At 42.3% G+C, this 13,275-nt stretch overlaps 3 protein-coding genes and 1 long non-coding RNA gene across 6 annotated transcripts in view; 3 read left to right on the top strand and 1 right to left on the bottom strand.

The window, feature by feature from the left end:
• The first annotated feature begins 999 nt into the window (after positions 1-999).
• Positions 1,000-3,032, top strand: PYURF (PIGY upstream reading frame). The gene is made up of 2 exons (XM_032332860.1): positions 1,000-1,325; positions 2,860-3,032. The coding sequence occupies exons 1-2, from the start codon at positions 1,123-1,125 to the stop codon at positions 2,999-3,001; spliced, it is 345 nt and encodes a 114-aa protein (XP_032188751.1). The 5' UTR covers positions 1,000-1,122; the 3' UTR covers positions 3,002-3,032.
• Positions 3,033-3,042: 10 nt separating this feature from the next.
• Positions 3,043-3,893, top strand: PIGY (phosphatidylinositol glycan anchor biosynthesis class Y). Its single transcript, XM_032332861.1, has one exon. The coding sequence runs from the start codon at positions 3,100-3,102 to the stop codon at positions 3,313-3,315; it is 216 nt and encodes a 71-aa protein (XP_032188752.1). The 5' UTR covers positions 3,043-3,099; the 3' UTR covers positions 3,316-3,893.
• Positions 3,894-4,433: 540 nt separating this feature from the next.
• LOC116584471 lies at positions 4,434-13,127 on the top strand. Of its 2 annotated transcripts, XR_004283208.1 has the most exons (5): positions 4,434-4,700; positions 7,339-7,458; positions 7,584-7,680; positions 10,522-10,603; positions 12,981-13,127. It is a non-coding gene; the product is annotated as an uncharacterized LOC116584471 (long non-coding RNA). The 2 variants fall into 2 exon arrangements; XR_004283209.1 differs by lacking the exon at positions 10,522-10,603.
• HERC5 (HECT and RLD domain containing E3 ubiquitin protein ligase 5) overlaps positions 11,805-13,275 on the bottom strand; it is a 41,491-nt gene continuing 40,020 nt past the window's right edge. For both annotated transcript variants that reach the window (XM_032332852.1, XM_032332851.1), the window contains 2 exons: positions 13,121-13,223; positions 11,805-12,079 (listed from right to left, as the gene is read on the bottom strand). In XM_032332852.1, coding sequence (XP_032188743.1) covers positions 11,874-12,079; positions 13,121-13,223 — 309 coding nt within the window. In that variant the 3' untranslated portion in view covers positions 11,805-11,873. The remainder of the gene's footprint in view (positions 12,080-13,120; positions 13,224-13,275) is intronic.

Raw genomic sequence — 13,275 nt, 5'->3', positions numbered from 1 at the left:
TGTAAAAACCATAAAGTCCAAGGAAACAAAAAAGGTTCAAGTCCATATTCAGCAAAACAAAGGGGGAAAAAATTGATGACTAACAAAGAATCTGCTACCATACTGTAAAGAACAGAGGAAATAAAAATAACAATAGAGAACATTAACTGAGCATTAATTTGTCCCAAGCATTTTTCTAAATGTTCTTTGCATGCATGATCCCGTTTTAATCCCCACAAGGAGGAGATTTCACGAGGTAAATGCCATTATCTTATTACACGGGTAAAGAAACAGTAGTTAAGTCATTCGCTGGAGTCGCATAGCTAGTAAAACACGCGCCAGAGCCCACATCTACCACACTGTAACAAAGATCAAACCCGCGATCACTTCCTTAGAGCGCCAGAGGCAAACCTGGGGCGAAAAATCCTTTAAATGGATTTCCCATTCAACTAATGGACACCTGCTCGATTACACAGTTACTTAGAGACTTGCTGTCTGCAAGGTCATTTATGAACTGGTTGAGCTTTATTATGCGGTTCAAGTCACAGTAAGTCCCACAGGGTAAGAATCTGGACATCGTGGAGCTTAAGAAGCCTGTGGTATTGTTCCAGGTTCTAAAGTTTTAATTTAACAAGAAAAGGGGCGGGGAGACAAACGAGGTTACAGGAGCTTTGGTAAAGATTTACGTAAGACAAATCAATGCTTTTAACATACCCAGTGTGACAATGTGGTTGAAACCTCCTTTTGGAGATAACCACGTAGGTGCAGGGTTATCATTGTGACTTTGAGGTCCGGCCACTGGCTTCCTGGCACCCCTGCGAGAAGCCCTGGCGTAAACTCAAAATACCCCAATTTAAGCATCGGTTTTGTTTGCAATTCGTAAATGCGGTGGCACAGTCGCTAGAGTCCTCCGGCTGCAGGCCACGCCCATAACTATCGAGTGGTGCCGCAGGAAAAGCAGTCGGTCAGGAGCACCCCCGGAACCAAAGCGCTAGCTCCTGCCGGCCCGGGGACTACGTTTGCGCAGCACCGGGGGCGGGGGCTGGCCGGCGGTGGGGCTGGCGGCGCTGGCTCCGGCTGAAGGGGCCCGGGCTGGCGGACGGCGCCGTGCGGTGCAGGGTGGCGACGGCGGCCTACCGGACCATGCTGAGCGGAGCGTGCGGCTGGCTCGCCTCAGCGCTGCGGGGTCCACGCGTGCCGCCGTTCGCGGTCGCCCGTAGGTGCCTTCACGCGTCGGGGTCACGGCGGTCCGCGGACAAGAGCGAGAGGTCCGGGGACCCGCCCCGCGCCTTCGACCCGGCGCTGCTCGAGTTCCTGGTGTGCCCGCTCTCCAAGAAGCCGCTCAGGTGAGATTGGCCGGCTGCGGGTTTGCGTACGCGCCCTCCGGGGGCCGGGCGGGGGCGGGTGGGCCGCGCGGCAGCCCTTGGGTCGGGCCGGGTGTTTTCCGCTGCCATTTTCCGGCTCCGGGCGGACCAGCCGCCACGCAGCTCCAACTGCGGCGGGAAGGGCGGGAGGAGACCGGAGGGGAGGCGAGCCCCGGGCCTCCCGCATCAAGCCGTCCACCCGCAGGCATGGGTCGGGGCGTTTACAGGTTCACCACTGGCCGCGCCGTGGATTCCCCAGGGAACTTTTTATTAAATGCCGATTCCCGGGCACCACCCCAGGGCGACCCAGTCCGCCGATCTGGGGGCGGGACTAGAGCTAGGAGTTTTTTTTAGAAGGCCCCGCAGCGGTTCGGTTGTACCGCCGGGTTTATGAACTGTTGGTCCAAGGCGTGTGAAAATGTACGGCTGATGCCTGACGACCTTAAACGTTTACGTTCTGGGTGCTGCCCCTTTTGGCCCTTAGTTTTGGACTAGCTGGGTTTTGTAAAGGCTTCTGAACCAAGAGCCGGGGAAAACAGCTCTGGCAGGGGAAAATGAAACAAGAGAAAATCAGAGAGGGAGACAAACATAAGAGACTCTTAATCATAGGAAACAGTTGCTTGGGGACCTGAGCGGGGGATGGGGTAACTGGGTGATGGGCATTAAGAAGGGCACATGATGTAATGAGCCCTGGGTGTTATATGCAAGTGATGAATCACTGAACTCTACCTCTGAAACTGATAATACGTAATAACGTTAATTAATTGATTTTAAATTTTTTAAAAAAGCTCTACAGTTCCAGGCTACTAAAACTGAAGGCTGACAACATGGTATCAGTCAGTGGTTATTTTTGGGTGGTGGATTGCTAGTCATTTTTTATTTTCAGTATTTTTGCATTTCTCTTATTTTCTGTAATGAATACACTCACTCAGTTTTCTTACACCTTGAAATGATCATTTGATCTGCCTCTCAGTTAATTGTGTAACTAGCTCACTGCAGGCCTGTTGTTTTCTAAAGTTTCCTCATTTCTGTCTCATCTTCCTCAAATTTTATTTTGTGTATCTCGATTTTTCAGTGGTTTCCTTCTAATGGCTCAGTGTTGCTCTATTAAACACGTATTCTAAAGCGAAGAGGCTGAGTTTTTCTCCATTGGCTGTTTCTGTAGTAAATTAACTGGGATGGTTTTGAGGTTGCCCAGATTAAGAAAGGAATATTTGGATGAAAAGGGGAGATTTTTTTCTGACTGGATTTTAAAAATACATACTAAAGTATAGCTTGAGAATAAAGTAGAAAAGAAAATATGAGAGAAACTGAGTAAAATGGGAACAATTATAGATTCATTTTCTAAGAGAAATATTTCAGTTGGGTGATAACTGCTTTTAGAATTAGAAGCAGTTTAATTCTGCCTTTTGTAATTAACAGTCTGTCAAGAATTAGATAAATAGTGGTGTTTATTGAACACCAAGCTCTTCCAAGCATTTTCACAGTTCATTTTGTTTTCCTTTTCTCCCCTCAGATATGAAGCATCAACGAACGAACTGATTAATGAAGAGTTGGGAATAGCCTATCCAATTATTGATGGGATCCCTAATATGATACCGCAGGCAGCTAGGATGACACATCAAAGTAAGAAGCAAGAAGAAATGGAGCAGCACTAGATCATAATTTTTTAAAAAGGAACACAGCTAAACTTTCTTAATACCACTTACTTACCTTTTTAAAAGTCAGAGTGGCAGGTAGTAAGTGGGAGAGAAGAATGTTTCTGTCTCTTCCTACGTTGACTGTCCTTATACCATTGGTCTCTCTAGCGGGACTGTTCTACTCAGCCTCCGTGGAAGAAAACTTCCCACAGGGCTGCACTAGCACAACCAGCCTGTGCTTTTACAGTCTGCTCCTGCCCATTACCATACCTGTTTATGTGTTCTTCCACCTTTGGACTTGGATGGGTATTAAACTCTTCAGGCATAATTAATACAACCAGAGCCAAGATGATACATATATTAATGATACGTCGTGAGTGTCTATCTCTGAAAGCTCAGCTACATGGAAATACTGGAAACCCACTTAAATTGCAGGAAAGGTGCTTTGCCTTGCTTCTCTCAGAGGTTTAGGATTATGGGAGGCTTAAGCTGCAGGAGTTTCTTTTATATTTTTGTTCTGCCTTGTTTTTTGAAAATTCTAATGTATAACTACTGTACCAGAAGAAACACTTTAACACAGTTTTTTGGAAATTAACAGTCCTAACCATTACCTGATGACTTTCTTACCCCATTCATCTAAAAATAATTAAAATTTTATATATTTATTTTAGATTCAAAGTATTTGGCAGAGTCACATGTTAAGGATGACTGAAATAATTCCAGAGGAATTGTGTTGGAGCAGTTGTAGAGAAATGTATTTGAGCTAGTATGCTAGAAGACTACAATAAAATGGAAATTTTGTGTACTTGCGAACATTCTGAGTTTGTAAAATTACCTTCGTTTCTTTGGCATCAAATCCTTACATTAGTAATAATAAAATGAGATGACACTATGCCATTTTAAAAAAAAAGTGTGTTGTTTTTGTTTGATCACAATGTGTGGTTTCAAAAGAGGGGAAATGTAAAAAATATTCTAAAGTTTAAAATGTAGGCAATGTTTAAACAGGCACTTAATACCTCACATAGAATACTTTGCCAGGAAAATATATATATTTGAGGATAGAGGTAGGGTTGGAAGACTTGTAAAGAGCTTTTGTGTCCTATTGAGCTAAGAGCTGTGTTTTAAATCACATTTCAGTTGAACTTTTCCTGCCTTAGGAGACCTGTTTGGCAGTGCATTGTTTCAGTGTATTCTGTAGTACAAATCATGTTTTTAAAATCACTCTGATACTCAACACCAAAAAAACAGGACCTGAACAGACATTTTTCCAAAGAAGACCTACAGGTAGCCAACAAGACACATGAAAAGATGCTTAGCATCACTAATCATCAAGGAAATGAAAATCAAAACCATAACGAGATACCATGTAATACCTGTCAGAATGGCTAAAATAAATGAGAAATAGTGTTGGCAAGGATGTATAGAAAAAGGAACCCTTGTGCACTGTTGATGGGGATGTAAATTGGTGCAGCCACTGTGGGACAGTATAGAGGTTCCTCAAAAAATCAGAAATACTAAATTATCCAGTAATTCAAGTACCGACTACCCAAAGAAAACAAATACTAATCTTAAAAAATACATGCACCCCTATGTTTATTGCAGCATTATTTACAATACCAAGATACGGAAGCAATCTGAGTTCAATGGATCAATGGATGGAGAAGATGTGGCATATAAGGCTGGAGGGAAGAGGGCTTGGGAGACAAGTTGATCAAAGGTAAAGCCATTTTGGTTTTAGGTTGACCCATACACTAAAACTCAGCAGGGAGAGTGACAGGCTGGACATTCTTAAAATTGTTCCCTGTGGGTAATCCCACAATCCTAAAACAATGGAAAAACTAATTGCCTAATGTGAATGGGAAACCCAAAGTTAAAGTGTAAGCCCCTCCCCATATGATTACCTAATTTTAAGGAAAATATATAGGGGGGCCTAGGTGGCTCAGTCAGTTGAGCAGCCTGCTCTTGATTTCAGCTCAGGTCATCATCTCAGGAGCTGGCCACTGAGTCCTGCCTTGGGCTTCTTGCTCAGCGGGGAGTCTGCTTGAGGATGCTTTGTCTCCCTCTCCCTTTCCCTCTGCCCCTCCCCCTGCTCTCTCCCTCTCACAAAAAAATCCTAAAATAATTTGTAAAAACTGCTAGAGGCAAGGGAGAATCCTCTTCCTCTCCTGGGGAAGACAGCTACTTTGTCTATGAAGTAGCTCCTTTCTTGTATACTTAATCTTTTCCCCTTTCTGTAAATGGCTTGCTCTTGAATTCTTACTTGTACAAAGCCAAAAACCCTCTTGGAGAGGAACCCGAGGCCTTGGGGCCTCAGCCTGTCCAGCATCATATATACAATGGTATATTACTCCTATGTAAAAAAAAAAAAAAAAAGAATGAGATCTTGACATTTGTGACAACATGGGTTGACCTTGAGGGTATTAATGCTGAGTGAAATACATAAGACAAATACCATATAATTTCACTTACATGTGGAATCTAAAAACCAAAAAGAAATAGATGCAAATATAGAAAACAAACTGATGGTTGCCCAGAAGGGAAGGGTAGGGGGAATGGGCAAAAAGTTGAAGGGAAATGGGAGGTACAGGCTTCCAGTTACAGAATAAAGTCATTGAAATAAAAGGTACATAGGGAATGTAGCCAATGGTATCATAATCGCATTTAAAGTGACAGATGATGGCTAGATTTGTGGTGAGCTTAGCACAGTGTAGAGTTGTCCAATCACTGTGTACATCTGAAATCAATGTAACATTGTGTGCCAACTATACTTAAAAAAAACCACTGCATGGCAAAATACAAATAATCTGGACAATTATAGAAGTTACTATCATTTCCTGAAAGGGAGTTATTGCTTTTTTGTTTTAAGATTTATTTATTTTATATAGAGAAGGGGTGATCAGGGGGAGGGACAGAGAGAATCTCAAGCAGATTACCTGCTGAGTACGGAGTCCGATGATGAGATCAGGCTCCATCTCACCCTGAGATTGTGACCTGAGCCAAAACCAAAAGTCGGACACTCAACACTCAACAAACTGACCCACCCAGGTGGCCCCTAAAGCTTTTAGTTTTTTAAGTTATCTATACACCCAGTGTGGGACTTGAACTCACAACCCTGAGATCAGGAGTCACACGCTCCACCAACTGAGCCAGCGAGATGCCCCTTGTTCTTTTTAATTTACCCTAAATCTCACTGTGGTCAGTGTAAATTAAATGATTTTGCTGATAAAACAAGCACTATAAAAAGTCAATTTCAACTTTTGCAAGCTAAGCATTTTATCATTTTTGAGGAAACTGATAAGGATACTCTGGGGGAGTTCAGCATTAATGCCATCCTTTCACTAATAGAATTTATTGACAATAACTTGTAGAGTGCAAATGGTACACTAACTCCAGTGCTAAATACATTTCATATAATCTTCTATAACCTAAGAGGTCAGGTGGGCAATACTGGCAGCATTTTATAGATGGTAGAAGCTGAAGTACAGAGAGATTGAAATGATTTACCCAGGGCAACATCAAGAACCATACCAAGGCTTAAACTGTCAGTAGCCGTGGCTTCGGTCTGCCTTCCTAACCACACTGCAGAGTACCTCCTTATTTTAAAAAGACTCATCCTTTCTATTTATAAGAAAAGCAAAATTAGGAATCAAAATGGTTGGATTCAAATTCCTGCTCAAGTCTGATGCCTTTCTTCTTGTTTCCTAAAGCACCATATATTTTATCTCTATTTTAGCACTTGAACTTGTACTGTAACTGCCTGCTTTCTGTCTCCTGTCTAGACAGTAAACTGTTCAACATTTTTAATTTAATGCTTAGCATGGAGCAGGCACATACTTCCTGAGAGCCCGAAAGCATGGTTCTAACAAGGTTTAGAACTTTAGGCAAGTTACTTGTCTCTGAGCTTCATCTGTAGGTTTAGAAATCCTTCCTGCTGGGGCGCCTGGGTGGCTCAGTGGGTTAAGCTGCTGCCTTCGGCGCAGGTCATGATCTCAGAGTCCTGGGATCGAGTCCCGCATCGGGCTCTCTGCTCAGCAGGGAGCACCCCCCCCAGCCTCTCTACTTACCTGTGATCTCTCTCTGTCAAATAAATAAATAAAATCTTTAAAAAAAAAAAAAAAGAAATCCTTCCTGCTTATTTCCTAAAATTGTGAGGACAAGCTAAATTTGACACTGAAAGCCCTTTGTCAAACAAACCCTAATGGTGAACAAAACAACCATTCAGAGTCTCTGGAAATTGTCCCAAGGGCGTACAGCCAAATGAGGAAACATACAAGAAAATCTAAAACTCAGTAAATGCTGCACATTGAAGTTTGTGCCATCTGAACCATCACCCACATCCTTCTTCGTCCTCTCAGCTCAAAGTGTTTCACTCCAGGAGGGTGCCGCCAAGACCTGGAGCTCTCCTCTCTCAACTCTTAGTCTAGGAGAGCTTTATGGCATCTTCCCAGGAGGGGCAGGCCACCAGCAGAGTAAAGGTAATTATGTAATTATAAAAGACAGTGCAAATGTATATTTTCTCTATTTAACTGATCTGTAGAGCAATTTGTAGAAAACAATATATATAAATTGTATTTTGGGGTCTCTACTATATTGCCATTAGCAGCACAAAGGAAGTAGATGGGAGCGAAGCTGAACTGGAGTGAAGAAATGATATCAGATGGTAACCTGAATTCACAGGAACTAATGAACCAGAAAAGGTAAACACAGTTAATAGAAATAATACTACAAATACATCCCTGTTCTCCTTCTCTGTTCCTTGAAGAGGCATTAAATTATATAAAGTATTAATTATAACCAAGTATTGTTGAGATTGTAACATGTAGACATAATACACAAGGCAATAATAGCACAAAAAGGAAAAGAGCTACCTAAATGTAATGTTTCTGTATTTCACTAGCACTCTCTTTTTTTTTTTAAGACTTATTTGAGAGAGAGGGATGCCTGGGTGGCTCAGTTGGTTAAGCATCTGCCTTTGGCTCAGGTCATGATCCCAGGGTCCTGGGATCAAGTCCCACATCAGGCTCCTTGCTTGGAGAGGAGGCTACTTCTCCTGCCTGCCATTCGCCCTGCATGTGCCCTCTCTCTCTCTCTGACAAGTAAATAAATGAAATCTTAAAAAAAAAAAAAAAAGATTTGAGAGTGAGAGACGTACACGTGCAAGCACCGGGAAGGGGAGAGGGAGAGAAATCCTCAAGCAGACTCCCCACTGAGCTCGGGAGCCTGACGTGGGGCTCAATCCCATTATCCTGAGATCATGACCTGAGCCAAAATCAAGAACCAGACGCTTAACTGTCTGAGCCACCCACTAGCGGCCCTCACTAGCATTCTTTAAGAACAGATCTGTTAAGTCAATTATATTTCAATTAAAAAACACAGTAGCAAAAAAAAAAAAAAAAAAAAAAAGGAAATCTGCAGATTTTAAATATTTCTCAAGCTCTCATATGCTGCTGCTGAGAATATAAAAATGATTCAGCTTCTTTGGAAAACAGTTGGCAGTCCCTCAAAATGTTAAACACAGATTTTACCAATACAGCATCATTTCATACAAATGTTTCACACAGATACACGTAGCAGTGTCATTCATAAAGCCAAAACATGGAAAATAACACAGCTATCCCTCAGCTGATGAACAGATAAGTAAAATGTGGTATAAACATAATGAAATATTATTCAGCAATAAATATGGAATAAAGTACTAATAAATTCTACAACGTGGATGAACTTTGAAAACATGCTAAATGAAAGAAACCAGTTTTTAAAAATAGGATATTGTTTGATCTCATTTACATGAAATATCCATAATAGACAAATCTGTGGAAACAGAAAGTTGATTAGAGAATGCATATATGGCTAGGACATCATGGAGTTAAACAGCTAATGGGTACAACGTTTGGGGGGTTCTAAAATTGTGGCAATGGTTGCACACTTATGCAAATATACTAAATCCATTCAATTGCACACCTCACTTAGCTGAATTCTATCCTATGTGAATAATATACCAATAATACTGTTACCAAATTTTTTTAAAAGTAGTATCTAAATGTCTAATGATGGGCATTCTACTTCACTAGCTTCCCATAACATAGTTCATGCCACGTACGGATGCCATGGCATTGACCCCACCACCTCCAGCTGTAAGCCCACCACAAGAAATACTATCTTATACTTTCACTAACAATGATGGGAAATCTTGCTTCCTTAAAGCCTCTTTTTTTTTTTTTAAAGATTTTATTTATTTATTTGACAGAGAGAAATCACAAGTAGATGGAAAGGCAGGCAGAGAGAGAGAGGGAAGCAGGCTCCCCGCTGAGCAGAGAGCCCAATGCGGGACTCGATCCCAGGACCCTGAGATCATGACCTGAGCCGAAGGCAGCGGCTTAACCCACTGAGCCACCCAGGCGCCCCTCCTTAAAGCCTCTTAATGAGATTATTTTCCTTAGTGTCCTTAGCATCGCTGACAAGGATCACCTTTACTACCCATCTTGTGAATAAGATCCTTCCCTCAGCTTTCAAAGCAAGAATTTCCCATTCTGAGAGAACAAAAAAAAGACTTGCCATGACCTCTCTCTTTTCTTCCAGTCCTGTAGAGTGGGCTAGGAAGTTCTCTAAAATTGACTCTAGATCTGTAAGATGAAAATGATACCTACTTCCAGACTTGGTGGTTGTTTTAAGGGAAGTAGAAAATAGGAAATTACTTAGCACCCTCAAAAGCCAGTAAGAGTCTCACTACTGAGTATAGCTGTGGGGAGACTGTGGGGAGAAAGGCTTGTCTCCTCCAAGCTTTGTCCCTTAGTGAAAGGCTCCATTTGGATGTGATTGCTATCTTCCACATCTGCCACTAGGTGGCACTTTTGGCTAACTCATATGAAGAACCACTGGTAACTAAGCCCTTGGAAGGAACCATAATGAGGATTGTACTCGGAAGTTAGCATTTGTAAAATGCTGAGCTAGGAAGCCATATTCCACTAGTATTTATTGGTGTGGCACCTACTAGGTGGCCATAAATTAAGTGAATTCTGAGAAACAAGAGGAAGAACCCAGAGTTGGGATCAGAATTGAAAAGAGAGGAGGTAAGAAGAGTCGGGGCATTGGGGTAGGATGAGAAGTTTCCAGGAATAAGAAAATGCATGAGTAAAAACACAGGAGAGTGGGTGCCTGGTTGGCTCAGTAGATTAAGCCTCTGCCTTCGACTCAGGTCATGATCCCAGGGTCCTGGGATGGAGACTCACATCGGACTCTGCTCAGCAGGGAGCCTGCTTCCCCCTCTCTCTCTGCCTGCCTCTCTGCCTACTTTGTGATCTGTCAAATAAATAAATGAATAAAAATCTTAAAATACAACAACACAGGAGAGACTGTGGCCTGTTCAGGAACTTGAGATAGTTATAGATGCCTAGAGTGAAGTACGCTGTGTATACAGAGCACTGGTGGGAAAGCAGGCTGGAGCTGCACAGGGGGCATGCCTGAAAGGATCTGGGGTGTCTAATAACAATGAACTATGACTTTACTGCCTGATTTTCAAATCATCTTGATTTGTGCAGCTTTATCACACTGTGGCTCTTCTTCCAAGAAAAAAAGCACATGCAAAACTACAGGGGTTCGTAGGTTTGGGACCTGTCAGTGGTAAGTGTGTGTATTTGCACTTACACATTAGCCACCCATCACATGGAGACACTGAGCCCTTGAAATCTGGGTAGTGTGACTGAGAACTGAATTTTAAACTTTATTTAATTCTATTTAAGATTTGAGAGACAGAGCACACCAAGTGGGGAGGGCCAGAGGGAGAAGCCAACTCCCAGCTGAGTGGGGTGCCCAACTCAGGGCTCAATCCCAGGACCCTGAAATCATGACCTGAGATGAAGTCAGATGCTTAACCCACTGAGCCACCCAGGCTCCCTTATATAACTGAATAGCCACATATTGGGCAGCACAACTCCAGATTCTTTCTCCCACCACTGATGTTTTCTCTCTTCAAAATTCTTCGGACACTAAACCTTACTATAGCATAAGGCTACCTTACTGAACTGCAGATATTGGTGGTGGGGGGGGCAGTTTCCAGCCTCAGAGAGTTCTGTGGGGTGGTGTGGATCTAGATACAAGAACAAGAATTGTTAGGATCTGATTTATTGAATGTGTGGATAAAGAGGAGGGATGAGGATTGCAGGCTTCTGCCTAGAAATCCTGGTGATACCATTGAGCCATGGACTACAGGAAACACAGTAATTTTCTTAGACATGCTGAGATTAATGAGCCAAGGATCACACAGGGAGATACAGACTAACAGACAAAAAAATGGCTGGGGCTGGAATCAACCAGCTGGGAGGTCCTGTAGGTCATGGAGAGATCTGGGCACCATCACATGAAGACAGAACAGAAACCATGGAGTTGATGGGAGTGTGTGCAGAGTGAGAACAGAGGAGTACACTAGCACTGGAGGTCAGGGGAGTATAAGAAATACAAGCAAAGGATATGGGAAAAAAGCCAAGAAAAAGAAAGCCACAGTCTACCAGTTCACAACAGTTCTGAAGAGAAAGAAGTCAACAGTTTCAAATGCCATATAGAAGATTTAATTCAGAAATGGGCAGTTTCCATGGACATTTTCAATGAGAAAGTCACTTGACTTTTATTGGAGCAGTGGGAGTAGGAGAAGCACCACCTCAGCCAAGATGCTTATGAGAGAGAAACAAAATTCGGTCTTTTATGCACTATGTTTTGGGGTCACCTTGTTCTAACAGCCTTGTCTAGAACATTATCAAAATACCTCATATGCAAAAACACAGAACTGAAAGAGCAGGTGAACACAATGAATAGTGGGACTTTCACATTAATTCTTGAGTTCTTAATTTTATTTTTGAAAATATTTCCATAAAGGGGTAAAGAACGTGAGGCCCGGTCAGCCAAATCCTCTGCTGTTGTTGATAGCTACTTGAAGTGCTTCTTCCACCCTTTCCATTGTAGAATATTTGGGAAGGTAGAGGACACTAATACACGTCTGAGCTCTTATGGGATCTTTTTCATTCACATTTTCAGGACAGCAAAATGTTATTTTCATGTTCTTTAAACCTTTTACTTGAATTCTGTCAGTTCCTGTAAGAAACACTGAGAAGAAGAATAAAACTGAGTGATCTGTTTCCCAGAGACCAAGACTTTTATAGAGGGAAAAAAACATGTGCTTATTCAAAACATTTACGAAGGGACCACGTGCAGAGTCCCACTTCAGCCTGCATCGGGCACTGACACACTGTCCCTCAAGCAGCTTACAGTCTAGTTGGAAATATTATATTCTTGTGCAGAAAAAGAGAAATAGCAAGGGAAAAACAAAAGGGTGAGGCATCATGGAATTAAGTGCTTCCTGAGTGAAAATGCTGAGTGTGGTTCAGAGCAGGGAGAAAGAATCAGGCTGGGATGACCAGGGAGACTTTGGAGAGCTCAGAATTAAGCTGGATCTTTAAGAAGGGGAAGGTTTAGAGCAGCAACAAGGAGGTGGGTGAGGGTTCGAGGCAGGACAAGGAGCTTCAGAGAAAGCCTGGAGGTGGGAGGGCACAAGGTGAGCTCAAGAATGTAGAGATGATGGAGCTGTTTGGCTGAAATAATGATTTCCTATAAAGCAAAGATTGGAAAGTCAGGCTGGGCTTCTGGAGAAGCCTGATTATCTTCCAACATTTGTTATCCACAAAAAGAAGAACAAGAAAAGTGTTTCTCAAAAATAAGTATGGAAATTTTGGAAGAATATGAGAAAGTCATTGGGCAAAGTTGCAGGTAAACAACCAAGTAAGCATGAAACAGAGATCAAAATGTGGTAGGGGAGATACAAAGGGCTGGAGGCAATGACATAAAATATGGCTAATCCCATAAAGCCTGAATAATGGGAGTCACAAATACAGAAAGCAGACTAAATATCTAACTTGGATGGAGAACTGAGGGGACATCTGAAAGCAAGAGGCAGGGCTGAAATCACAAGCAAGATGACCTATATTAACATTTTTTTATGTTCACGCAGCCTGGCAGAGAGAACATCCAACTGAACGTGGAGTGGCTCTTACACAAGGATTTGTGGTGAATGGTGTCTACAATAAACAAGGTTTAGGTATCCCATAAAAGAGACCTAAGATTCTAGATCACTCCTGATAGAATACCTACCAAGGAACTTTTTCTTTTCCTCCAAAGTCAATTTGTGTAAAGCCTTCCAAAACATCACTATGGTGGGATGTGAATTATCATATCCCTCTTCATAATGTGCATTCTAGAAAAAAAAATACACACAAAAAAAACATATTCAGGAAATAATAAACAGG

The sequence above is a fragment of the Mustela erminea genome, chromosome 2, assembly GCF_009829155.1.
Source record: "Mustela erminea isolate mMusErm1 chromosome 2, mMusErm1.Pri, whole genome shotgun sequence".
Lineage (NCBI taxonomy): Eukaryota > Metazoa > Chordata > Mammalia > Carnivora > Mustelidae > Mustela > Mustela erminea.
This window is presented reverse-complemented; position numbering and strand designations above follow the sequence as displayed.